General features: G+C 38.7%; 4 protein-coding genes across 5 annotated transcripts; 2 read left to right on the top strand and 2 right to left on the bottom strand.

The window, feature by feature from the left end:
- Positions 1 to 6: 6 nt before the first annotated feature.
- On the top strand, positions 7 to 1,538 carry LOC110229911 (leucine-rich repeat extensin-like protein 6; the record flags this gene model as incomplete). Its single annotated transcript, XM_021031064.1, has 1 exon — positions 7 to 1,538. A coding segment is annotated over one exon (1,260 nt), but the record flags the coding sequence as incomplete, so codon positions are not given.
- A 4,637-nt stretch (positions 1,539 to 6,175) lies between these two features.
- On the top strand, positions 6,176 to 12,692 carry LOC110229899 (protein NETWORKED 1A). Of its 2 annotated transcripts, none has more exons than XM_021031023.1 (4): positions 6,176 to 6,305; positions 6,865 to 7,120; positions 7,216 to 11,249; positions 11,412 to 12,692. In XM_021031023.1, exons 2-4 carry the CDS (start codon positions 7,021 to 7,023, stop codon positions 12,477 to 12,479), a joined length of 5,202 nt encoding a protein of 1,733 aa, XP_020886682.1. In that variant the 5' UTR covers positions 6,176 to 6,305; positions 6,865 to 7,020; the 3' UTR covers positions 12,480 to 12,692. The 2 variants fall into 2 exon arrangements, with proteins under 2 accessions (XP_020886682.1, XP_020886683.1); XM_021031024.1 differs by lacking the exon at positions 6,176 to 6,305 and adding an exon at positions 6,329 to 6,524.
- Positions 12,693 to 12,694: 2 nt separating this feature from the next.
- On the bottom strand, positions 12,695 to 16,077 carry LOC9319444 (CRC domain-containing protein TSO1). The gene is made up of 10 exons (XM_021031034.1): positions 15,879 to 16,077; positions 15,439 to 15,599; positions 14,815 to 15,358; positions 14,308 to 14,696; positions 14,150 to 14,224; positions 13,864 to 14,044; positions 13,674 to 13,769; positions 13,517 to 13,583; positions 13,280 to 13,433; positions 12,695 to 13,207 (listed from the first exon to the last, which is right to left on the bottom strand). The coding sequence occupies exons 1-10, from the start codon at positions 15,942 to 15,944 to the stop codon at positions 12,856 to 12,858; spliced, it is 2,085 nt and encodes a 694-aa protein (XP_020886693.1). The 5' UTR covers positions 15,945 to 16,077; the 3' UTR covers positions 12,695 to 12,855.
- Positions 16,078 to 16,848: 771 nt separating this feature from the next.
- Positions 16,849 to 20,127, bottom strand: LOC9321590 (protein tesmin/TSO1-like CXC 3). The gene is made up of 10 exons (XM_002883330.2): positions 19,805 to 20,127; positions 19,372 to 19,529; positions 18,892 to 19,294; positions 18,448 to 18,797; positions 18,282 to 18,359; positions 18,023 to 18,203; positions 17,841 to 17,936; positions 17,698 to 17,764; positions 17,497 to 17,617; positions 16,849 to 17,414 (listed from the first exon to the last, which is right to left on the bottom strand). The coding sequence occupies exons 1-10, from the start codon at positions 19,865 to 19,867 to the stop codon at positions 17,060 to 17,062; spliced, it is 1,872 nt and encodes a 623-aa protein (XP_002883376.1). The 5' UTR covers positions 19,868 to 20,127; the 3' UTR covers positions 16,849 to 17,059.
- Positions 20,128 to 23,985: the final 3,858 nt, after the last annotated feature.

Genomic DNA, 23,985 nt, shown 5'->3' with positions numbered 1-23,985 from the left:
CTCATCTTCCTCTTCCTTCTTCCTCAAGCTTTCACCTATGATACTCCTCCCATAAACCCGTGCTATGCACATGCTCCTTTTCTTCCTCCTATCGCAAACCCTAGGCTCTTAAAAGCTTATGCAGCTCTTCAAGCTTGGAAGTTCACCATAACTTCTGACCCAAACGGCTTCACTTCTAACTGGTGTGGTCCTCATGTTTGTAACTACACAGGCGTGTATTGTGCACCGGCTTTAGATAACCCTTATGTCTTAACCGTCGCTGGTATAGACTTAAACCATGCCAATATCGCCGGGTATCTCCCTATAGAGCTCGGTCTCTTAACCGATCTTGCCTTGTTCCATATCAACTCCAACCGTTTTCAAGGTCAACTTCCCAAAACTCTAAAATGTCTCGAGCTTCTCCATGAGCTTGACGTCAGCAACAATAAACTCTCCGGCGAGTTTCCTTCAGTAATCTTCTCTTTGCCTTCCTTGAAGTTTCTCGACATTAGGTTCAATGAGTTCCAAGGAGATGTTCCTGACCAACTCTTTGACCTAAACCTTGACGCTCTCTTCATTAACGACAACAAGTTCCAGTTTAGGTTACCGAAAAACATTGGAAACTCTCCGGTTTCGGTTCTTGTCTTGGCCAACATCGATCTCCAAGGATCTTGTGTACCTCCGAGTTTCTACAAAATGGGGAAAACATTGCACGAACTCATTATCTCCAACTCACAGATAACCGGTTGTTTAAACCGGGAAATCGGTATGTTAAACCAGTTGACGGTTTTTGACGTGAGTTACAACAACTTGGTGGGTTCGTTACCGGAGACTATAGGTGATATGAAGAGTTTGGAGCAGTTAAACATCGCGCATAACAAATTTTCCGGCTACATTCCGGAGAGTATCTGCCGATTACCAAGCCTCGAGAACTTCACTTACTCGTATAACTTCTTCTCCGGTGAGCCACCGGCTTGTCTGAGGCTTCAAGAGTTTGATGATCGTAGAAATTGTTTACCTTCAAGGCCAATGCAACGGTCTCTCGCTGAATGTAAATCTTTTTCTTCTTATCCTATTGATTGTGCATCCTTCGGCTGCTCTCCACCTAGTCCACCGCCACCACCGCCTCCACCTCCTCCTCCACCACCTCCTCCACCACCTCCTCCACCTCCACCTCCACCTCCACCACCATCACCGCCGCCACCATATGTGTATCCTCCGCCGCCCCCACCACCACCGTCACCACCACCTCCTTGTAACGATCTTCCAACGCCGGTGCATTACTAAGGCTCCTTTTGACCGAGTGGTGGAATGCAATAGTTGAAACTGCCATCTGTTTAGTTATTGTGTTCTACGTTATGTAACGCTAGTGTTCATTTAATTGTTCTTTATTTTCTTTAAATTTCTTTATCAAAAAGTTGAATGAGCTTTAATTGTTTGTCTAATAAAAAAATTAGACAAATGAAGATTGAAGGGAGATATGTGTAATTTGCTTTGGCGAGAAGACAAGTTTATTGCATAGTACGTGTACTTAATAAGATATGATCACGAGTCGCATCTTTCACTTTCCCATCGTTACATTCTCGTACTTGTAGCTTTAGTCTCAGTCGGACCATACAAGAAATCATCTCTCTAGTTATTGCATGTCCCATTGTACATTTAATTTTCACCAAGAACACAAGACGGTCCCTTTAGTTAGGTGCTTTTGCTCTCTCCTAATGGCTATTAAAAAAAAAAACTCTTTCGTAATCCTAATCGTTTTTTTTTTTTTTAAACCCTATCGGCTGATCCGTTCAGCTTCGGTAAGAACGCATCGAAATGTTATAGAGTAGAACCACACCACATGATCGATCCGTTGTCCTCTTGGGTTTAATCCATTTGAAACCATTGTCCACATTTTGCAAGACCCATTTTTTTGGATATCTAAACTAAAACATTAAGAACAACTTCATCGGTAAAATATTTGAGTTTCTTAAAATATTAATACTAAAAGATATCGATCAATGTAATCCAATGTCTCTCTTCTATTTTATTAGATGCATACATTAGAGCCGATATGATTATATGTAATTAAATAAGATGTGCTTTCATTTTCATCTAATAAACAAATAAAATCACATTTGGGCGATGTGCCAATGGTTGACAAAGTTTACAAAACATTATATTACTTAAGTAATAACAACCATTTGAAATACTTAAAGAAAATTAATTGCTCCAACCCGAGACCCAATAAACAAACGAAACTTTTTTATTGGGCTTTAGGTTAAGCAATTTGTTATAGTTTCACCTTAGCAACGGAAGCCCAATAAACCATCTAGGCAATTTGGTATTGGTTCTGAACCCAAAACCGGGCCGGTTAAGATTAAACCGGAGATGGAAGAATGGGGCTTCAAGGAGACAAAACTGGTGCAAACTGCAAAGTTGATGTGTCGTTACCAAACCGACAATGCGACCTTTAAACCATGATACTTCACCATCGATCGTTAGAAACATTGACCATTCACCCACCGCTTATATACTCTTTGACATTTACATACTTCCTTTGTGGCTTCACCATATCAATAAATATATATGATATGTACAAATGTTTTTATATATCATATATGTTTATTATCAGTTAATCATTATAGGATGTTAATATATCATATGCATTGGCCCCATAATCTTTCTGCCTTTTTTTTCTTTGTAATATGAGGACTTTACAGAATAATAGAGTTGCAAATGTTGGGGGCATTTTTTTACCAACCAAAAAGAGAAAAATCAATATATTTGCTTCTAACATATGACATTTTAAAGACATCTCACCTTTTTATACTTTCAGGTGACTCCTTTTTATTTTTCCTTTTGTTTTAGGAGATCTTGATGACCCCTTCGTTATCCCTTTTGTGATTTTGAAGATATTGCTATTGATGTTTGTTGGTGGGCTTGTAGTGTGCGTGCAAAAGAAAATCCTAGTTTCGGGAGTTGGGATACATCTTTAGATATGGGGTAGGTTTGGACCACAAGTGAAGATAGAAAAAAGAAACTACAGTGTAGTTTAGAACATCTTTTATCAACGTAAAAAACCTATCCATCTTATGATCATATTATCGTATATATGGGGATTTAATATAATCAATCAATCTACAATTTAGTGTTCTTATCTTGCGACTATCTTTATATAAAATCTAGTTTTTAAGGAATAGCTTCGGCCTTCGGGTTTCGTCAAAGCATCCGATTAATCCTACAAGTGAGAAGATTTCTTTGTAACGAGTTTCTCGCAAGCTCATCATAGATAAAACACTCAAGCCAATACGTAAGCGACCAAGTGGTTTATACACAAAGTACGCGCACAGTGGAAGATGTAGCGCTCTTAACCCTAGAACCAATACCATCTTACCAACACATAGTCACATAGGGTTACAGATTCTATTTGTTTCACTGTTGATAGATGTATAATTTTTCAAAAAATTCAACCATGTATATTCTAATAAGAGATTTAATTCCTTGCATTCCCACGTATTTAGAACACAATATATGTCATCAACATCTTTTTTTTTGTGATAATATATATCAACATCAAGTTTGTGGATTGGATTCTAAGAATGAAATGACATGGCATTGATTTTACTAACATGGCATGTTTAACATTTTGTGGCAATCAAACAGTGAGCTATCATTGTTTTAAGCATATATATGACAAATTATTATATTTAGATATTAATGTTCAGCTATGTCATAAAAAAGAAAATTCCGAATTTTTCAATAAGAAGATTGATAAGTAAGATAAAACACTATCATGCAAAAGAATTGAAAAAGAAGAAAACGAACCATAACACTCCTAAGTCCTAATCATTCCTCCTTTCATCTAATTATAATTATATACCTATTGTGGACTTTTCATTGCTATTCTGTAGGTGTGGAGTCTTTTATCAATTTTCTAACGAATTGACAAATAATTTAATTTCTTTTCTAATAAGGTCACGATATGTGTAATATAAGAAATCTTCTGCTTAAGAAACCGGTTTAATTTGCACCATTGCATGAAGGCGAACACAAGTAGCAAAACATGATGCACCAGTTATCATTATGCGATGAAAGTTCACTACTCCGCTTGCAGTAATTGGGGAAGTTAGATCAATAACCATTTGCTTGTGTTGATCGTTTACTCATTCGCTAATGGAATTATTAAAAATTAGATCAAAAGCTAATACACGTGAATAACACGAACTATAGAGTTTTTCAACGTGAATCTTTTTATAAAATGGTGTGATGTTCAATATTTATAAAATATTTACGTAATAATTAATGAAATGAAGAAGTTTCAGTAGAAAAAAAAACTAATTATATAACATATGGAAAATGCATTCTAAATTAATCGTCGGCATTTTAGTTTTTAAAGAGATGTCGGTCACATATTTTTGATGAATTTATCATTTTTTTTAAATTTTTCTATTTTTTTACATGCACTAATTTTTAATTAAAATAGCACGTCATACTTAAACTTAATAAAGATGTAGTTCAATAAATAAGAAAGGTTATTAATATTTTATAAAGGGTTGCTTTCCATAATTATTATGAGACATGTGGACATTATAAAGAAATATAGCTCAAAATTTTCTTTTAAGAAAATAATTATTTATTGTATGCACAAATTCTAATTATGCTATTTCAGAACATATGACATGGGGTCACAAGCTTTGGAATGATTGTACTCTTTTCTAAATTTATAAAATAACAAACAATATTTTTAGTATAAATCTTTTCATGGATCCAATCAAGACATGTTCTAGTTAACGTTATAGAAGACTTTATTTTATCTCAAATAAAATTTAAAATAAAAATCAGTACCGATCATCTTTCACAAACATTAACGTGCTCTATCTAATTCCTAAAAGAAATCTCCAAAATTACTTTTACCTTCCTAAAAATACAACAATACTGTAGTATTTTTCTTAAATTTATGCAAATATTTTTTTTACCTGTCCTACGGTCAAATTTAGCAGAAGGTGACAGGTTAAAGGACCTACCTTTTGTAAAACCCAAGAAAAAAAAAACATTTTGAGCAAAGGACAGATTTGTCATTTTCCGTTCATGATCTAGATCTAATTTTCCAACCTACATTAATGTCACCTAATCTTTGCACAAATCACTAGACACACATAACCTAATCCGCTATTACATTAGTCACAAAAGAAATAAAAATCCGATTCTTTAAAGAAAATAATTTTATTCTATCTAATGTAGATGTTTTTCTAAAAACTTTGATATTTGAATAATGATACTTACAAGTAGGCCTGGGCATTCGGGTCCGCGGGTCGGGTTCGGGTAAAACCCGATCGGGTTCGGGTATGTCGGGTATGGTAATATAGGACCCAATAGGGTAAACTCGAAACATCGGTTCGGTTTCGGTTCGGGTATGGTCGGGTTCGGGTCGGTTCGGGTATCAGATTTGAGAACCGGTAAAAACCCGAAAATATCGGTTCTTGCTTGTTTCGGGTCGGGTTCGGGTATTTTCTACCCGTTTACACTGTGGAATACATTTTTTACACCATCGGGTATCGGGTTTAGGGTTTAGGGTTCTAGAATCGAGCAAAGGGAAAAAGCTAAATAGTCAAAAGATTAATCGGGTTAGAGACTAAACCTAAGGGCATTTAAGCGGATCGGGTTTTCGGTTTACACCATCGGGTATCGGGTAAAACCCGAACCCGACCCGATACATAACCTAATCCGCTTACATTAGTCACAAAAGAAATAAAAATCCGATTCTTTAAAGAAAATAATTTTATGATAGTCCGGTTCGGGTACTCGGGTACGGGTTTTTTGCCCAGGCCTACTTACAAGTTAACAACCTTCAGCACAATCCCCAAATCTCGGATTACGATTAAGTAAGATTTAAGAAGACAAATAAAAAATAATCGAGTTTTACGAGGGGATTACACACAACGACCGTATCATTTTCCCTTAATTGCATTGATTACACCAATTTATAAAAATAAAATTTATCCGTTGAAAAATCAGTTTCTACCCCTAATTAATTTTTGTTAATTTACTACTCTCTATTCAACGTTTCAATTTCCAAAACAAATCTCACTATTAAGGTAATTAAGAAACAACAAAAAAGGCAAAATAACAAATTTTATACTATTAAAAACAAAAAAGAATTTTTTTTTTACTGTTGTGCGTCAAATCATTCTCATCTTTTAATTTTGTCGCACAAAGAGTTCCAAATCTAAAAGAATATAATTGCAGACACAGAGAGAGAAAGAGAGCTGTTGGAGTGTGAACTAGAGAAGACAATGAGATGACTTTCATTATCATTTTGCAGCCATTTCTCAGTTTCTTCGGTATGTTTCCTTCTCTAATGATCTCTCTCTCTCTCTCTCTGGTCTCACATTTTTCTCTTTTGTTCTGACACTTCACTTGTGAGAGTTTTCGTTGTTGTTTGTACATTTGGATCTAATCTATTCGAACTATTCGACGAGTCGTTTTGTATCTGTCTCTAGTTTTGCTTGAAGAAAGACTCAATCTTTTTAGTTTCTGTAGCTACCCATTTGCTCTTTCTGGTAATTTTGATCTGAAAAACTTCCAAAAGTTGTGATTTTTTTGGTCCTTCAGTGATACATTTTTGTTAAATCTGCAGTTTTTATCCTCTTACAAACATTTTCCTTGTACTAAACCAAAAAATCTTGTTTTTTTATTTGCCCTTTTGTTTGATTTATTGATTTCTAAGGGTTTACCTTAATTGAATTTGGATGCTTTGTGTATAAACTACATTGTTGTTAGGTGATATCTTGATATAGTATTGGACCAAATTACTCTCTGTAGAGAGATTATAGAGTATATTGCTTAAAGTCTAAACATTTTTCTATTATGGAATTTGATTATATTGTGGCATTGTCTCAGTTTTGTAGGTGAAAAGTCTGAGACTGAGAGATCAAAGAAGTCTTCAGTTTGAAATATAATTAGTAGAGATTGATTCTGGCCTGGAATCCTTACCTCGGACTTGACCACCCTTGGGTGAAGTCTAGACCACTCTTTGTGCTTCTAGCAGCTGGTGTGATGGCTACTGTCTTGCACTCAGAGTCCAGGCGGTTATACTCTTGGTGGTGGGATAGTCACATTCCCAAAAACTCTAAATGGATTCAGCAGAATCTTGCAGGTGCCTCTATCTCTCTCTCAAAGTGTTGATGATTTGTTTCTTTGTATTGTTTACTGTTATTTAACGGATGAAAGAATTGGATTTTCTTGTTGTAGATATGGATTCCAAAGTGAAGGAGATGATTAAACTCATCGAAGAAGATGCAGATTCTTTTGCAAGAAGGGCAGAGATGTATTACAAGAAACGTCCAGAGCTGATGAAACTGGTTGAAGAATTCTATAGAGCTTATCGTGCATTAGCAGAGAGGTATGATCATGCGACTGTGGAGCTTCGTCACGCGCATAAAACCATGGCTGAGGCATTCCCTAACCAAGTGCCTTTCGACATGATTGAGGATTCTGCTTCATCTTCTTGTTCCGAGCCACGCACTCCCGAGAAAATGCCACCTGGAATCCAGCCATTTTATGACTCTGAAGACCTGCAAAAAGACAGTGCCACGAGTAAAAGGGGTTTAAGTCAGCTGACTGAGTACTTAGGAAATTCTGAAACAGAAGTTGAAAGCTTGAAGAGAACATTGGTTGAGCTTGGGGCTGAGAAGGAGGCCTTGAATCTTCAGTATCAGCTAAGCTTGAACAAATTTTCCAGACTGGAAAAAGACCTTGTGGTTGCTCAAAAGGATGTTACTGGGCTTGATGAACGTGCTAGCAAAGCTGAGATTGAGACTAAGATACTTGTAGAAGCCCTTGCAAAGCTTGAAGCTGAGAGGGATGCAGCGCTTCTTCGGTATAATGAATCCATGCAGAAAATAGCGGAGCTGGAGGAATCATTTTCTAATTCACAGGAAAATGTGAGGGGGCTCACCAACCGAGCAACTAAAGCAGAAACAGAAGTACAGAGTCTCAAGCAAGAGCATAGTAGATTGCATTCTGAGAAGGAAGCCGGCTTAGCTGAATACAATCGATGCCTTGAGATGATATCTAATCTAGAGAAGAAGGTTAGAGAGGCCGAGGAGAATGCTCAAATGTTTAGTAATCAGTCTGCAAAAGCAGAAGATGAAATTAAAGCATTGAGATATGAACTTGTGAAGGCAAATGAAGTGAAGGAAGGTTTGAGTCTTCGGTACCAGCAGTGTTTGGAAATAATATCTAATCTAGAGAGAGAAGTTTCTCATGCTCAAGAAAATGCCAAAAGACTGAGTAGTGAAGCTTTGGCTGGAGCTGCAAAATTGAAGACTGTAGAGGACCAGTGCACTCTTTTGGAGAGCTCAAATGAAACTTTAAAGCTAGAAGCAGATGGTCTAACGTATAAATTATCAGCTAAGGATCAAGAAATTTTCCAGAAGCAAAACGAGCTTGAAAAGTTTCAATCTTTAATTCAAGATGAGCACTCTCGGTTTTTAGAAATCGAAGTCAGCCTTAAGAGTTTGCAAAGTTTGTATTCTCAGTCCCAAGAGGAACAAAAGGTTCTCACTTCAGAACTTCAAAGCAGGATTGGCATGTTGAGGGACTTAGAGACTCGTAATCATCAGTTGGAAGTCGACATCAGCTCAGTTAGAGAAGAAAACCAAAACTTGAGCAAACTAAATGATTCTTCTATGATCTCCATGGAGACTCAGAAATGCGATATTTCTAGCTTGAAGGAGATAAAAGAGAAACTCGAAGAAGAAGTTGCAAGACAAATTAACCAAAGCTGTGCCTTTCAAGAAGAGATCCATCGTCTGAAGGATGAAATTGACAGCTTGAATAGGAGGTATCAAGCAATAATGGAGCAAGTGAAACTCGCAGGATTGGATCCCGAGTCCCTTGCCTACTCTGTGAGGAAACTACAGGACGAGAACTCAAAGCTGACAGAGCTGTGCAACCACCAGAGTGGTGATAAAGATGCTCTTACTGAAAAGCTGCGTGAAATGGATAACATTCTAAGGAAGAATGGTGCTCTAGAGAAATTGCTTCTGGAATCAAACACTAAACTAGAGGGTTCTAGGGAGAAGACGAAGGATCTACAAGAAAGATGTGAGTCATTACGAGGAGAGAAATCTGAGTTTATTGCTGAGAGAGCTAACCTGCTTTCTCAATTGCAAATCATGACTGAGAATATGCAGAAGCTCTTGGAAAAGAACTCGTTATTGGAGACATCTCTTTCTGGTGCAAACATTGAGCTTCAAGGTGTAAGGGAGAAATCAAAATGCTTTGAAGAATTTTTCCAGTTGCTCAAAAACGACAAGGCCGAGCTTATAAAGGAAAGAGAATCTCTTATCTCTCAATTAAATGCAGTTAAGGAGAAGCTAGGAGTTTTGGAGAAGAAGTTCACTGAGTTGGAAGGAAAATATGCTGACCTACAGAGGGAAAAACACTTCAAAAATCTTCAAGTGGAAGAGTTAAGAGTCTCACTTGCCACGGAGAAGCAAGAGCGTGCTAGTTACCAAAGATCGACTGACACCAGATTGGCTGATCTTCAGAATAACGTGAGCTTTCTTCGAGAAGAGTGTCGCTCCAGGAAAAAGGAGTTTGAGGAAGAGCTTGACAGAGCTGTAAATGCTCAAGTTGAGATCTTCATCTTGCAGAAGTTTATAGAAGACTTGGAGCAAAAGAACTTTTCACTCCTGATTGAGTGCCAGAAATATGCTGAGGCATCAACATTTTCAGAGAAACTCATTGCTGAGTTGGAAAGCGAGAATCTTGAGCAACAGATGGAAGCAGAATTCTTGGTGCATGAGATTGATAACTTCAGGGGTGCAATCTATCAAGTGTTAAAGGCACTTCAACTTGAAGCAGATTGTAAGACAGCTGACCAGAAGATTGCAAAAGAGAGAATTCCTGTTTCACGTGTCTTGGGTGAGATTACTGAGCTTAAATGTTCACTCTCTAGCGCTGAATACGAGACACAGCGACTTGTAATTGAGAACTCTGTGCTCTTATCTCTACTTGGACAATTCCAATCAGATGGCATGAAGGTGGAATCAGAGAAACGTAATGTAGAGAAAGATCTGGAGACAATAGTACATCACTATGGAATGCTGAAAAAGGACAAGCTCGAGCTATTGGAAATAAACCGACAGTTGAAATCAGAACTGATTGACAGAGAGCAGCGGGAGCTAAAGCTAAGAGCTGAACTACAAACTGAGCATTTAAAGTTTGAGAGTTTGCATGAGTCATACATGGCTTTACATCAAGATTACTCAAATGCTCTCGACAAAAACAAAACTTTGCATCTGAAGTTCTCAGAACTTAAAGGTGAAATTTGTATACTAGAGGAAGAAAACGGTGCAATTCTTCAGGAAGCTATTGCCTTGAACAACATGTCTGTGGTTTACCAGTCCCTTGGGTCGGAAAAGGCCGAGCAAGTTGAAGCTTTTGCTGAAAACCTGACTAGTTTAGAAGACATTAATAGTGGTCTGAAGCAGAAGGTTGAGACACTGGAGGAGAAGTTAAAAGGGAAAGTGGTGGACAGTCAGGAGCTTAACAGCAAGCTGGAAAGGTTACAGGAAAGCCTCGAAGAAGCCAATGAGCTAAATGATCTGTTAGAACATCAAATTTTAGATAAGGAGGAAATGTTGAGACAGAAGGCAATGGAGCTCCTAGAAGCGGAAGAGATGCTCAAGGCTACACACAATGCAAATGCTGAACTGTGTGATGCAGTTGAAGAGCTGAGGAAAGACTGTAAAGAATCTAGGAAACTAAGGGGAAATTTAGAGAGGCGGATTTCTGAACTGTGTGACCTTACTGGGAGACAGGATGAAGAGATTAAAAAGCTTAGCAATTTGAAGGAGAATTTGGAGTCGGAGGTAGAGTTGTTACACAAGGAAATCCAAGAACACCGAGTTCGAGAGGAGTTCTTGAGTTCAGAGCTACAAGAGAAAAGCAATGAGTTTGGACTTTGGGATGCTGAAGCAACATCTTTCTACTTTGATCTACAGATCTCAGCTGTCCGTGAAGTCTTACTTGAGAACAAAGTTAAAGAACTCACTGGAGTTTGTGAAAATCTCAAAGATGAAGCTGTTACAAAGACCACCGAGATAAAACAAATAAAAGAAACAGTTGGATTCTTGGAATATGAAGTGACTGAGCTGAAGACTCAATTGTCTGCTTATGATCCTGTGGTAGCATCTCTAGCAGAAGATGTCAGGTCCCTTGAGCAAAATGCCATCTCGTTGATGAAACTCCCTGCGCCAGCTGGTCGTCACAGAGAGGTAAACTTCTTCCCGTTTCTCTATTTGACATCTTACCTCATCTTTCTCAGTCTACCTTTGCTAATTGACCGGTTTTACTAATCTCGTTAGTGGCTTCCATTTGGTGAAACCTGTGCCTTCTGCATATATGCCTCATGAACTAATATCTTCCAATTTCCGCAGGGCGTCCAGAATGATGAACATCCAGAAGCAGCAGTCTCTCAAGAACCTGTAGGACATTGCAGTACCAACCTAGACAATGGAATTGTGCTTTTGCAGGACATGAAAACAAGAATCAAAACCATTAAGCAAGCAGTTGTTGAGGAAAAAAAGAGGCGCGGGAAGCTGAGAAGACGAAACTCTTCACGCAGAAGCAGAGACCGCAAGCTGTTTGAAGAAATTGAACTTGAAGACCAATTCTCGGGTGAAATCAGACAGCCTAGATCACCTGTGATGACGGAGTTGAAAAATGGTTCATTGATGAAAGACATTCCCCTTGATCAAGTTGCAGACTCAATGTTCTATGGAAGAAGCCGGAGAACTAGTCGTGGTTCCAGTGACCAAATGCTTGAATTATGGGAAGAGTCTGCTGAACCAGAATCCAGCATAAAGTCTCTGATCAACAATAAAAACTCAAAGAAGCCTTTGATCCCCCGTCTTCATCGCAGAAGCAGGAATCCCTCTGTTGAATCACATTCTGAGAAAGTGGTTGGAGTTGTTGACAAACTAGAGTTATCTAGAAGCACTGAGGACAATGCAAAAATTCTGGAGAGACTTTTGTCGGATTCTAGAAGATTGGCAAGCCTTAGAGTCAGCCTAAGAGATCTGAAAAGCAAGCTGGAGATAAACGAGAAGCCAGGCAAGTTCACTAACCCTGATTTTGCTAGAGTGAGGAAACAGCTGAAAGAAATGGAAGAAGCCATCTTTCAGCTTACAAACACAAATGAGATTCTATCGAACGAAATTGAGGAGACCGGAGATGCCAGAGATATCTATAGAAAAGTGGTTATGGAGAAGTCGAGGAATGGGTCTGAGAAGATAGAGCAGATGCAGCAAGAAATGCAGAACATTGAGCGAACAGTGCTAAAGCTTGAAGAGGGAGCAGCCAAGAGTAAAGGAAGGAAAAAGTTCTCTGAGAGTAGGACAGTGATACTCTTGAGAGACATTATCCATAAAGGTGGCAAAAGGACAGCGAGAAAGAAGAAAAATCGTTTCTGCGGCTGTATGAGATCTTCTGGTAATGAAGAGTAGGGTGGATATTAACGTAACAGCATCTAGTTTACTATTTATTTTTCACTATAATCATGGAACTGACTCTAGAAGTACTTTGTGGCATTGTTTCTGAAATATTAGAGCAAATTAGTAATCTTTTTAGTTTCTGCTAAACTCTGTATGTATCTGGTTTGACTCTATGTTTCGAACTTAGCTTTTCTAAAAGTCCAGTTTTGGATGTTCTTTCTGGAAGATTATGAACTAGAATGTGATATTATATTACCTACTAGAATGAAAGTATCTTACAAGAACGTTGCTTATGCCTTATGTTATGGAAACAGTGATAGGCTAATAGGATCTGGAACATTACAAAGATACAAGAATTTTTCCATAGCTTAACCATATTGTTTTTGATTCACTGATTTGGGTTGAGAGAAGGAAATGCTGGAATAGACCGTAGTATCAGCTTCCGGCCATTACCTCTCCTCCTTAGGATTGAGCCCGACTCCGAGGAGCCAGGTTGAGGGGGAGAGACTCTCTTGCTGTTGGGAGAGATGGCCTTGATGTTAGCTATAGGAGAATTGAGGAGAATCTCAGGCATAATCTCTGTTTTGTCTTCAGCCACAGTTTCAAGAGGCTTCTTCTCATTCTGTGATTGCGTCAAACCACTATCTGGTTTTCTGAAAGAGGAAGAACCCGTGCCAAGAAAAAACTGTGTCGGAGGCAGTCTGTTCTTAGACAAGAATGGCTGATGAACCACCAAATGTCTGCAAAACAAAGGTAACAGCAAATCAGTAGCTGCCTTGTTTGTATATTGTTTGAAACATCGATACAATTACCTGTACGGTGGCAGTGGTGTCGAAGGTTGATCAGAACTTGGGTTCTGCTCCACTTCTTTCGACACTTCGATGTTGTGTTGAATTTTTGCTAATCTTTTCTCATATGCCTCCTGATCCTCCTCTAGTTTGCTCTCCATGATAACAAGTAAAGACCCTGAGATTAAAATAATGTCAAATCAAAAGACTTTGGTTCTGGGATTATAAACAGTAATGGAAAATGGAGATGCGGATACTAACCTTCTTTTCTGCCGAATACATTTTTGCATCCTTCACATCTACAGTTCACGGAACAGCCGACTCCACCCTATAAGATCATTAGAAACAAAGTATCTGAATCAGACCATGGAATATAGCTTACACAGACAAATATTGAATACAATGATGAAAGAAAAACCTGATAGCATTCACAGTATTTCTTTAGACAGTTTGATTTCTTGCAGTTGCAGCCGCGTTTGTGTCGTGCAGAAGCTGGGGTTTTACTTGCATCATCCTGTGCAAGATAACAGTGTCATTCCTCAGATTAATGGAGGACAGAGAGAGTGAGAGCGCGAAGGGAATAAGAAGATGGAATAGAGAGCTCTTACACCAGCTTCCATGATGGAATCTGCGCTTCTGATGACTTTAGGAGCAAATGCAAGTGGATTTCGGGATTCAATCTGTTTGCGGGTAGCCAAAACAGTTTCTTCATGGATAGGTTTGTTGAAGCAATCTATACATGAACATGGCTCTATGCAATAAACCCCAGCAGCAAAGCATTCACAGTAACTGCAGAGATAAAAGAGACTCAAACAATAGTTAACCAATTCAAGGCAATTCAGTTAACATTTTGAACAGGCAAGAATTAAAGAGAAGCTAGGGGTATAGGCTTACAGCTTCAAACACTTTGACTTTTTGCAGTTGCATCGCTTACATGACTCACCCTCTCCAGCTTGTTCAGATTTACGCCTGCACATTTACGCCAACAGATAAGAAAAACAAAAATGTAGATATACAAACTGTTATGTAACTTTTCTCAAGAAATAACTTGCATCTTTTTCTTAAGACTGCCCAGATTCAACTCTGGGAATGCCAATGCTTTGGGAATTTCTTCTACAGGTTCATTTTCTGCCTGGTCCGAAGTTTCTTGCACAGTGTCTTGGGAGTGAATTGGAGTAATAGAGCCTGAGAAACTCTTTTGAATCTCCCCAGATATGGAATAGTCATGTATGAGATTAATGTTACTGTCCTTTGCAGACATTGCAACGGCGTTTAGATGAAGACCAATACCAGGTACAACACATCTCGAGGAAGATTCACCAGTCACATTATTGTCACACACAGATTGCTGATCATCAACTATATCCTTCTTCCGCTTCCCTGGCATCTCAAAGTCAAGGCAGCGTCTTCGCATGCCACCACGATGCAAGTTAAAGACAGACTACCACAAACAAACAACACAAATAAGCATCTCAGTTTAATCAAAAGCCCAAATATAGTTAATATTCACATTTGAGGGAAAAAAAATAAATCATTTTGAAATGTATTCCTGAATCTACCTCGTTGGGAAGAACAGCCAAAGGCTCATTTTCATTACTGGATCCATTGGCTGGAATATCTTCAGTGATTTTAGGCCGCTTTGTTGACTTGACACCAGCGCAGAACCGTCTTTCCGAGCTCGATATTTTATCCACCAAACATCTAAAAGCCTCTGAATCATTCGGAGATCGAAATACTAACAGCTCAGTAGCATCTGAGATCAAACGTCCACAATCAGGAGTGTCCTTCTCCTCCCGAACATCAAGCATCTTCTGAAGCCCCATCTTAACATCCTCGGAAGACGAACCACTGTCTCCTCGAGGAGGATCAGATGAAGCTTCAATAACAACATCTTCAGTGCAAGGTGAATCACTATCCTCAGGAGTTTGACTGCCAAACTTCAAGATCTGTGGCAGCTCATAAGACGTTTCAACGGAAGTTTCTTCTTCATCTTCCAAAGAAGCTTCTTTATTTAGATCTTCAATAACTGGTACTACAACTTCTTCTTTAATAGCAGATCCATCTAAAGACTCTAAGTGCTTTGCACGATCAACAGAGTTATGACTACAACAACAAAAACACCAATTACAACACTAAACATCATCCTCTACTAAAACAACAAGAAGAGAATTTGGTTGTTTTACCATCTGAAGAATCTGGATTCTCTATGAGAATTGACGTGAGGAGAAGTGAAAACAGGAGGAGGAGATGTGAAACTCAGAGAGCTAAACGTTTGAGCAGTGGAGATAGATTTGACAGACTCAATTGGAGAGAGATTGCTTATGTAGTTGAACACTGGAGAATCCTACATTGGAAGCCAATTAAAGTTAAAAAGGAGCCAAATTTGCAGACCACAACAACAAAAATATTTGCCAAAAAGACAAAAAATCCCTGATATTTCGAAACAAAATGAGAAATGTTTGGTCAATTCAAGAAATTGACCTCGTCAACCAAAAACCCAACAAATTTTTTTGCAAACCCTGAAGCGAGAAACATGAAGCGAAACCCAGAAAACAGAACACTAGAGAGACGACGAAAGGAGTGAACTTTGAGGAAAATAAGAGATGGGTACTGAAGAAAAAACCTCGAATTTGGATTTGGGAGTTGAAGTTCCGATCTGGGAAGTATGATTCTTCTGAGGTTTGTCCATTTTCCAGCAAAAATCACATCTACATTGCCTCTATGCAGACACTGTTTTTTGTTTTTTTCAATCTAGGGTTGTTGTTGGATTTCGAAAAAAAAAAAAAAAAAACTTTGTCCGCGCCGGTGCGAAACAGTGTGAAGAGAGCGTCACACAGTGGGAAAACTTTTAGAAAGTCCAAATTCATTTTATCACTCTTTAGTCCATCCACTAAGTGACGTCATCTTCACATTACATGGACCTATAATACTGAGGCCCAGTTCTTACTTTGGTGGCCCAATTTACTCTTTTTAGGGCTTTCGGTTAACCGATCGGTTATCGGTTGGATTCATTCGGTTTTGACTATTTCGGTTTCAAAATTTAGTATCCATTCGGATATTATAAAATTTAGTTCCATTCGGATATTTTAAATTTTCGGTTCGGTTTCGGTTCGGTTCCGGTTATTTAGGTTTTAAAATTTAGTATCCATTCGGTTATTTTGCTTATGATATTTTCGGATATTTCAGTTATTTTCGAGTATTTTCGGATATTTTTGAATATATTTCGGTTATTTTCGAGTATTTTAACTATTTTTACATATTTTTCAAGTATTTTTGATTATTTGGTATATAAATAACTAATTATTTTGGAAATATAATTGTATTTCAGATATTTCGGTTCGGTATCGATTCGGTTACGGTTATTAAATTTACTATCCATTCAATTATTTTCAAATTTTCGGTTCGGTTCGGTTTTTTTGCTTCGGTTTCGGCTAGGTACATTCGGTTCGGTTTATTTGCCCAGACCTATTTTTACCAATGAACATAACAATTTGCAGAAAAAGTGTAAGCTTCACAAATCGTATCGAATAGTTGATAAATGTTTCTACTCTGGGAATTGATTTAGAATTCATGTATAATTACAAAAAAAAAAATTTAGTTCACAAATTGTTTTTACATTTGTGGTATTATACAACGAATGTTGTGAATTGATAAATGACTTAACATTTTTATTACACAACCATTGTAAAAACCAACAAACGCAAATGTGCTACTACTAAACTAGTAAAATGTTTGCGTATGTTGTTTGTGTAAGTTAAAGCTACCAACTAGAAGTTGACATTCATCACAAAGATTCAAAGAATTTTAATGGTGTGGAGTGAGAGAAGGAAACGTTGGAAACGAACGTATCAGATTCCTGCCACCAGTTCTTCTCCATGGAGACGACTCTGATGAATCAAGATGAGCCAAAGAAACCCTTTTGCTGTTGGGAGATAGACTATTGATGTTAGCTATTGGAGAATGGATTAGATTCTCGGACATATCATCATCAATATCTTCTGTGATTGTCTCAATCCTTGAATGTGACAACAAACTCATGTCTGGTTTTCTGATGTTGTATATCCCTGAAGAAGATGATCCAATAGCTCCATGATGAAAATGAGACTGTGGGGGAAGTAGTCTGTTGTTGGATGAGAGTGGAAGTTGAGCCAGTGGTTGTCTGAAAACAAAGGTTAATAAAGTAAATCAGGAGTTGTCCATAAATGGATACATATTTGATTGTTTTAAGATTGTTTCGTTACCTTATTGGCATTGGTGTTGAAGGTTGAGCAGCAGGAATGAACAACTCAACATTCTGTTGTTTTTTCATTGTTCCGCTTTTGCCAGATGTTTCGTTTTCCTCATCTTGTTCGAACAAAGACCCTGCAGAGATTGTGTAATCTTGTCAAATAAAAGATCAAGAGACTTGAGGTTTATGGAAGATGTGGAAATAAAAGACTAACCATCTTTTCTGCCAAATGCATTTTTACATCCTTCACATCTACAGTTTATAGAACAGCCGACTCCGCCCTATAGGATCAATGTATCAGAATCGATCCACGGAAGAGAATCATACATAGATGTGTATGGAGTTTAACGAATATACCTGATAGCATTCACAGTATTTCTTCAGACAGTTTGATTTCTTGCAGTTACAGCCACGTTTGTGTCGCGCTGAAGCTGGAGTTTTACTTGCATCCTCCTGTGAATCAATAAAAATTTTAATAGCCTTTTCAATGAGATAAATTGGATTGCGATTAATAAGTAAAAGGAAATGAGAACACATACACCAACTTCAATGATGGAATCCGAGTTTCTGATAACTTTTGGAGCAAATGCAAGCGGATTGCGGGATTCAATCTGTTTACGAGTAGCTAGGACAACGTCTTCATGGATAGGTTTATTGAAGCAATCTATACATGAACATGGCTCTATGCAATAAACTCCAGCAGCAAAGCATTCACAGTAACTGCAGAGAGAAACACATTAAAGAGACTCACCAAAAACTACTTTAAAGCAAAGCCAAAGATTGGGGTATTCAACTTACAGCTTCAAACACTTGGATTTTTTGCAGTTACACCGTTTACATGACGACCCGCCTTCTCCTGATTGTTCGGACTTACGCCTGCGCGTTTCAAATGCCAACAGATTGTTAGGAAAAAGGAAAATGATTTACCACATATCTGTTTGTGCAAGTTTCAGGACAAACTTGCCTTTTTTTCTTGGGGCTTATTGGAGTCAATTCTACTAAACCTGAAGACTTTGGAACCACTTCTATAACTTTACTAGCATCTTTCCCGGTTTCATTTTCTCTCACACTGTCGTGCTGCGACTGAAGAAGCGGAGTGGTAGAACTTTGCAAACCGACTTTCATGTTTACGGAAAATGAGTACTCATTAGCAACATTGTTATCCTTAGAGGGCATTGCAACGGCGTTAAGATGCAGACCAATGCTAGGTACTACACAACTCGATGAAGATTCACCCACTGTTTGCTGATTATTCCCGGGAATCTCAAAGTCTAAACACCGTCTTCTCACACCACGGTGCAAGATCGAAAGAGCCTGTCACACACAAACACAAAAGAGAAACATTTCAGAGACAATGATAAATCAAGAACCAAAAGCTAAAGTAGTATCCACAAAGCCTTTTACTCACATCAACAGACTCAGATTCATTATTGCCTACATTGGTATTCGAAACAGGCTTTGATGTTGGCATTGTACCACCACGTAAACGTGCTTCAGAGTTTGAAGTTTTCTTCAACAAGCAACTAAAAGCCTCTGACTCCCTCGGTGAGCCGTAAATTAGTTCTGTTGTAGCAGAAATCAAAGTTTCCCAATCTGGAGTATCACTTTTCTTCTTGACATTGTCCATCATCTTCTGCAAATCCTTCCCACTATCTTCACAACAACCATTGCCTCTCACATCATTGCTAACTCTAGGAGTATTGCAGTCATTCTTGTGACTTTGCGCCGGTTCGCTATTTTCAACTAAAGCTTCTTCATTTCCTTCTTCTCCAATGGAAGCAACTTCTTTAGAAGCAGACCCATCTTTTTGACTGCAACCAAACACATTCCACTTAACAACTTTGCAAAGTACACTAAGAAAAACTCAGAGGAGAGGCTTTGATTTTACCTTCTGAAACGAGATTCTTTATGAGAAACCGCGTGAGGGGAAGTGAAAACAGAAGGTGGAGATGTGAAATTGAGAGAGCTTAACGTTTGAGTGATTGGAATTGATTTGAGAGTCTTAATTGGTGAGAGACTGCATATGTAATTAAACACTGGTGAATCCTGCATTACACAAAACACTTTGATCTCAATTTATCTCCAACCATCAAAACCAAAACATTGCACACAATCCATCATCACTCGAGAAACAGAATCAAAAACTCAATCTTTGACTAAAATGCAACAAATTGAGAAGGGTTTTACACAAAACCATACGATTCAATGAAGAAAAGTCGAACAGGCACCAAAAACCATCACAGAAACAGAGGAACAACGAGAAAAAAACAATAAAGCATGAAACTTTAACCAAAACAAGAGATGGGTATTAAAATAAAAACCTCGACTTTGAGTTTAGAAACTGGAGTCCCGATCTGGGTTACACTCTTTTGCGGTGTATCCATTTTCTAACACCAAAAACAATCACTCACATCTCTCTCAACTCTTTAAGGGTTGAAGAAGAAGTAAGAAGAGAGATTCAAAGAAGAGAAGAAGCGGGAAGATAACGATTAGATAGTCCAAACCAAATCCAACCACAAAAGGTCACTACTTAGATGACCCCAACACTTGTCTCTGTCTTCTCTTTCTTTATGTTTTCTATATATACACCTCTACGTACACGTCTCCTCGAGAATTCATTCACTCACTTTGTCTCTCTGTAAAAAAATTTTTTTTTGCTTTTAATAAAGTAACGGACATTACCTTGATCTTTGCTTCTTTTTTTTTTTCCTTTTGATGGTAGAATAAAATAAAAAAAGTGTAACTGCAATAATTACAGTTCCTTTTCGCTGCTTCTGTTTTGTTTGTATATAAAAGATGAACAAATAAAGAAATAAATTCCTATCTTTTCTCTTTAATTTTTGTTTTATTTGTTCGTTTTTTTATTTATGTGACTCCATTGACTACTTGTCAGTTGTCATTGTTGATATACCTATAATTTATTTGACCGTATCAACAGTGATTTGTTTAGATAGCTAATCGAATCTGTTATTACATAAAAAAAGTTTTATCACATCATTTTGACTTAGTATCATGTAACGGTATCAACACATCAGCACGGTGAAATTAAATTTATTAGTAATATGGAGAAAACAAATTATTTTTGTGCTCGATAAATGTAATTATCTCGTGAGAATACATATGATAATTAATAAATGATACTATTACTAAGTATTGAGTTAAACAAGAATTCTAGAACGGAATGAAAAAGAAACACACGTTAGAGAAGAGATTACAACTTACAAGGCTTTTTTAACATGGAGATTTGTAGTTAATAAAAGATATTTGCCGCTGAATATGCTAATCACGAGAAAGCACTTATGACTTATGAGTAATCATCATGACACTTAAATTGAAATTAATTGGTCAATTATTCGAAGTTATAGTGATAATCATGATTCCAATAGTAATTTTTTTTTAATGTAACGTTCGGAGATTTTCAAGCCTTTTAAAATGCATGGAATTATCATAAAATATCTCCCATATTTTAATTTAACCTATAATTTCTCTTCCTTTTTTTTGTTTTAATGATCGACGATTAATTGGTATCACCCAAACCCATAAATTCCAAGGGAAGATAGGTGCGTAATAACTGTATTCACAATCCATCATGGCATAAAAATGTATTTCCCGTGACGCTATAAAGCGAATGCTCCAAATGTTCGTAGCAAGGGTCCCTTTCATCGGTACGGGAACGTGAGATATATATAGAAAGGGAAATAGGGAACGCATTATCTTTTGTATGATGAAAAAGTCATATATTTAAGAGAAATATTAATGGATATGCATACACGAATGCATAATTGAGTCTCGTAAAGTTGCACTGTTCTTTCGCTTCTATTCACTTTTTAAAGACGCATGTACCCTTATATTATGATATTAGAAACTTCGTAGATTATAGGTTGAAATTATGTCAGACGGCAGGAGGAGATATGTGGAAGTCGAAACTAACACAATCAAGATTTGTCTAGGGTTTTATTTTAGGGATACGATAATCGTGAATTCTCAAAGAACAACAGAAACGATTGTATCCAAAGATGGCGTTCTTGATATTATTAAGAAAAAGATGACTTTGATCGTACAAGAGTTTGATCGTAAAAGGAAAAAGATGTTTGTGCTGTGAGAGCTTTGCGTAGTGTAAATTCTAGAGCGATCTTGCCTGTCGTTCTGTGAGAGCCTTGAGTCTCTTTATATAGGGGTGATAAACCGCCTCTCCAGCGATATTCTCGGAAGATTTCCATTTATCTTGAAGTCGGCTTAGAATATCGCGGAATAAGGATAATTTCCTTATTCTTCGGAGTTTCTTGGAAGATATCCTGATTTGAGTCGATCCTTCTAGATTCCCTCTTATCATTTCCGGGTATATCGGAAATGATGTCTTGCTTGGAAATGATACTTTTGAAGGCGAATATTTACTAAGTACTTGCCTCGGGTGTCTTGATGATTTCGGCTCGGGCAGCTTGGACGATGTCATGACGCCCGACCCGAGCTGAGGAGACTTTGAGAAGATTGGGCTCGGATACTCTCGTCGACTGAGCTCGGGTACTTGAGGGGAGGCGGCTCGGGCGACTTGTGAAGTTGGCTCGGACGAAGGGAGAACCCAGCTCGGATATGATGGCGTAGTCCTTTTGCCTCGGGCGATTCTGCGAAGTCGGCTTGGGGTAAAAGGAAAACTTTCTTTGCGTAGTCCCGAGCTGTCACGGCAAACGTCCCCGAGCCAGTATAGGATGACCCGAGCCGTATCAATCGGCATTCTACGAGCTAGTTCAGTGACTGATCCCGAGCTGTTTTGGCAGTTCCCCGAGCCGGTTTGGTGATACGTCCCGAGGTGTTATGTCTTAGCTCGGACTTAATGCGGGTGGAATCCGACCCCAACAGTTAGCCCCCCAGCTCGTTGTCTTGAGGAGCAAGTGATGAGCTTCATGATTATTAGTCCGAGCAGTTTAAACATTGTCCCGAGCTTATCCTTGTACGCCGAGGCTATCGGAGAGTTTGAATCCTTCGGAGGTCTGAAATCTCCTGACGATTCGAATCCCTTCGACACTTCATCTTCTTCTAGCGTGTGACGGTTGAATTTCCCTCTCGAGAAGTGGAAAAGTTTTCGCTTATTCCCGAGAATTGCGGCGGACGTGAAACTATCTCAGAGTCCACGCGCGCCCGACGCGCCGAAGCGTTTTATAAATACTCCTCTCGCGACTCATTTTTCCAGTTCTGCAATTCTTGAGCAAAATTTTAAAGGTTCGTTTCTTTTGCTCTGATCTTGATTTCTTTGTTTTCCTTTGCTCCGCTTTATTTTTCCGTTGTTTCTCCGCCGTGTTAGATCCTAGATTTGATTTTTCCGATCTCCGAATCTTGTTTTTCCAACTGTTTCTTCGATTCTCCCGAGCCCAAAAAATGCCGCTTTCAGACTCAAGCGATTCGTCCCGAGGTAGAAATGTTCCGGTTTGCAAATGAAAGATGGTTTGGAGCAGTTCAGATGGGTCCGAGGCCAATTCATCGGGTCGACCCGAGCCGGGTAACGGAGCGGAATCGTCATCTAAACAACGTGGAGATCCGAGCCACTTTGTGGCTCGGGAAGATGCAATCGCTGATATAGCTCGGGATGAGGATCTCCCTGATGATCCCGAGGCGGTTTTGAATAAGAGGACGCGTCCTCCGGCTTCGGATGAAGCTGGAGTCTCTTGTTGGCAAGATGTGCCCGAGCTGTCAGTTTTACCCGAGGTGAAGGGTGAAATGGTTACCTATGATCCCGAGGAGGGAGCCAGGCTCCTTCAGTTGGCAATTCGGGGTGCAATGGCTCAAAGGAAGAAAACCCGAGCCAAGAAAGTGAAAAAACCGGATCCTCCTGGTTCCACTCTGTCGACTTCAGACTCTCTTCGAGACTTAAAAGCACGTTTCAACTTTGGCGAAGGGGTGGCTCTGCGATTGCCGACTTCCAGTGAGAGAGCCGACGATCCTCCCGAAGGGTTCTTTACCTTGTACGAAGGATTCTTCTACTTCTGCTTCCTCTGGTTTCCAATCCCGAGGCCGATCGTTGAGTACTTATGGTCGTATAAGCTTGCTTTGGCTCAGATCACGACCCGAGGCCTTCGACACTTAGTCGGAATCTTAGTACGTGGATTCGAGACGTACAACGACATTGGTCTTGATCATCTAAGGAATTTGCTGGAGATTCGCCGTGTTCCGAGCTGTGAGATGGAGAGATATTATATTTCTCCACGTCCGAAGCGAAGGGTTATCGGCGGCTTCCCGAGCAAAGATGAGAAGTACACCGATCATTTCTTCTTCGTCGCCCTTGACGAAGATTGTGTCCCCGAGGGCTGCCTTGAAAAGATGATTGGAAAATGGAGAAAGATTGGTAGTTCATCCGTGATTCTTGTTTGTTTTCTGTTATAACTTGGCTTTAAATGATGTTTCGATCTTCTTTTGCAGATCGAGGCCCGAGCTTTCTGGATCGTATTCCCGAGGACTTTTTCAGCGTGCGTGAGGAGTTGGCTGCTCGGAAGTGTCACTGGATTAAGTA

The sequence above is a fragment of the Arabidopsis lyrata genome (genome assembly GCF_000004255.2).
Source record: "Arabidopsis lyrata subsp. lyrata unplaced genomic scaffold ARALYscaffold_3, whole genome shotgun sequence".
NCBI classification, from domain to species: Eukaryota; Viridiplantae; Streptophyta; class Magnoliopsida; order Brassicales; family Brassicaceae; genus Arabidopsis; species Arabidopsis lyrata.
The sequence above is the reverse complement of the archived record's forward strand: the minus strand, read 5'-3'. Positions and strand labels throughout refer to the sequence as shown.

Coding starts and splice junctions, on each gene's coding strand:
- LOC110229899 (XM_021031023.1), top strand. CDS start 7,021: ATGGCTACTGTCTTGCACTCAGAGTCCAGGCGGTTATACTCTTGGTGG. Junction 7,121..7,215: donor GATTCAGCAGAATCTTGCAG/GTGCCTCTATCT, acceptor TTCTTGTTGTAG/ATATGGATTCCAAAGTGAAG. Junction 11,250..11,411: donor CAGCTGGTCGTCACAGAGAG/GTAAACTTCTTC, acceptor CAATTTCCGCAG/GGCGTCCAGAATGATGAACA.
- LOC9319444 (XM_021031034.1), bottom strand. CDS start 15,944: ATGGACAAACCTCAGAAGAATCATACTTCCCAGATCGGAACTTCAACT. Junction 15,600..15,878: donor CTCCCAAATCCAAATTCGAG/GTTTTTTCTTCA, acceptor CTTCCAATGTAG/GATTCTCCAGTGTTCAACTA. Junction 14,697..14,814: donor TGGCTGTTCTTCCCAACGAG/GTAGATTCAGGA, acceptor TGTTTGTGGTAG/TCTGTCTTTAACTTGCATCG.
- LOC9321590 (XM_002883330.2), bottom strand. CDS start 19,867: ATGGATACACCGCAAAAGAGTGTAACCCAGATCGGGACTCCAGTTTCT. Junction 18,798..18,891: donor ATGAATCTGAGTCTGTTGAT/GTGAGTAAAAGG, acceptor TGTGTGTGACAG/GCTCTTTCGATCTTGCACCG. Junction 17,618..17,697: donor TGCATTTGGCAGAAAAGATG/GTTAGTCTTTTA, acceptor CAATCTCTGCAG/GGTCTTTGTTCGAACAAGAT.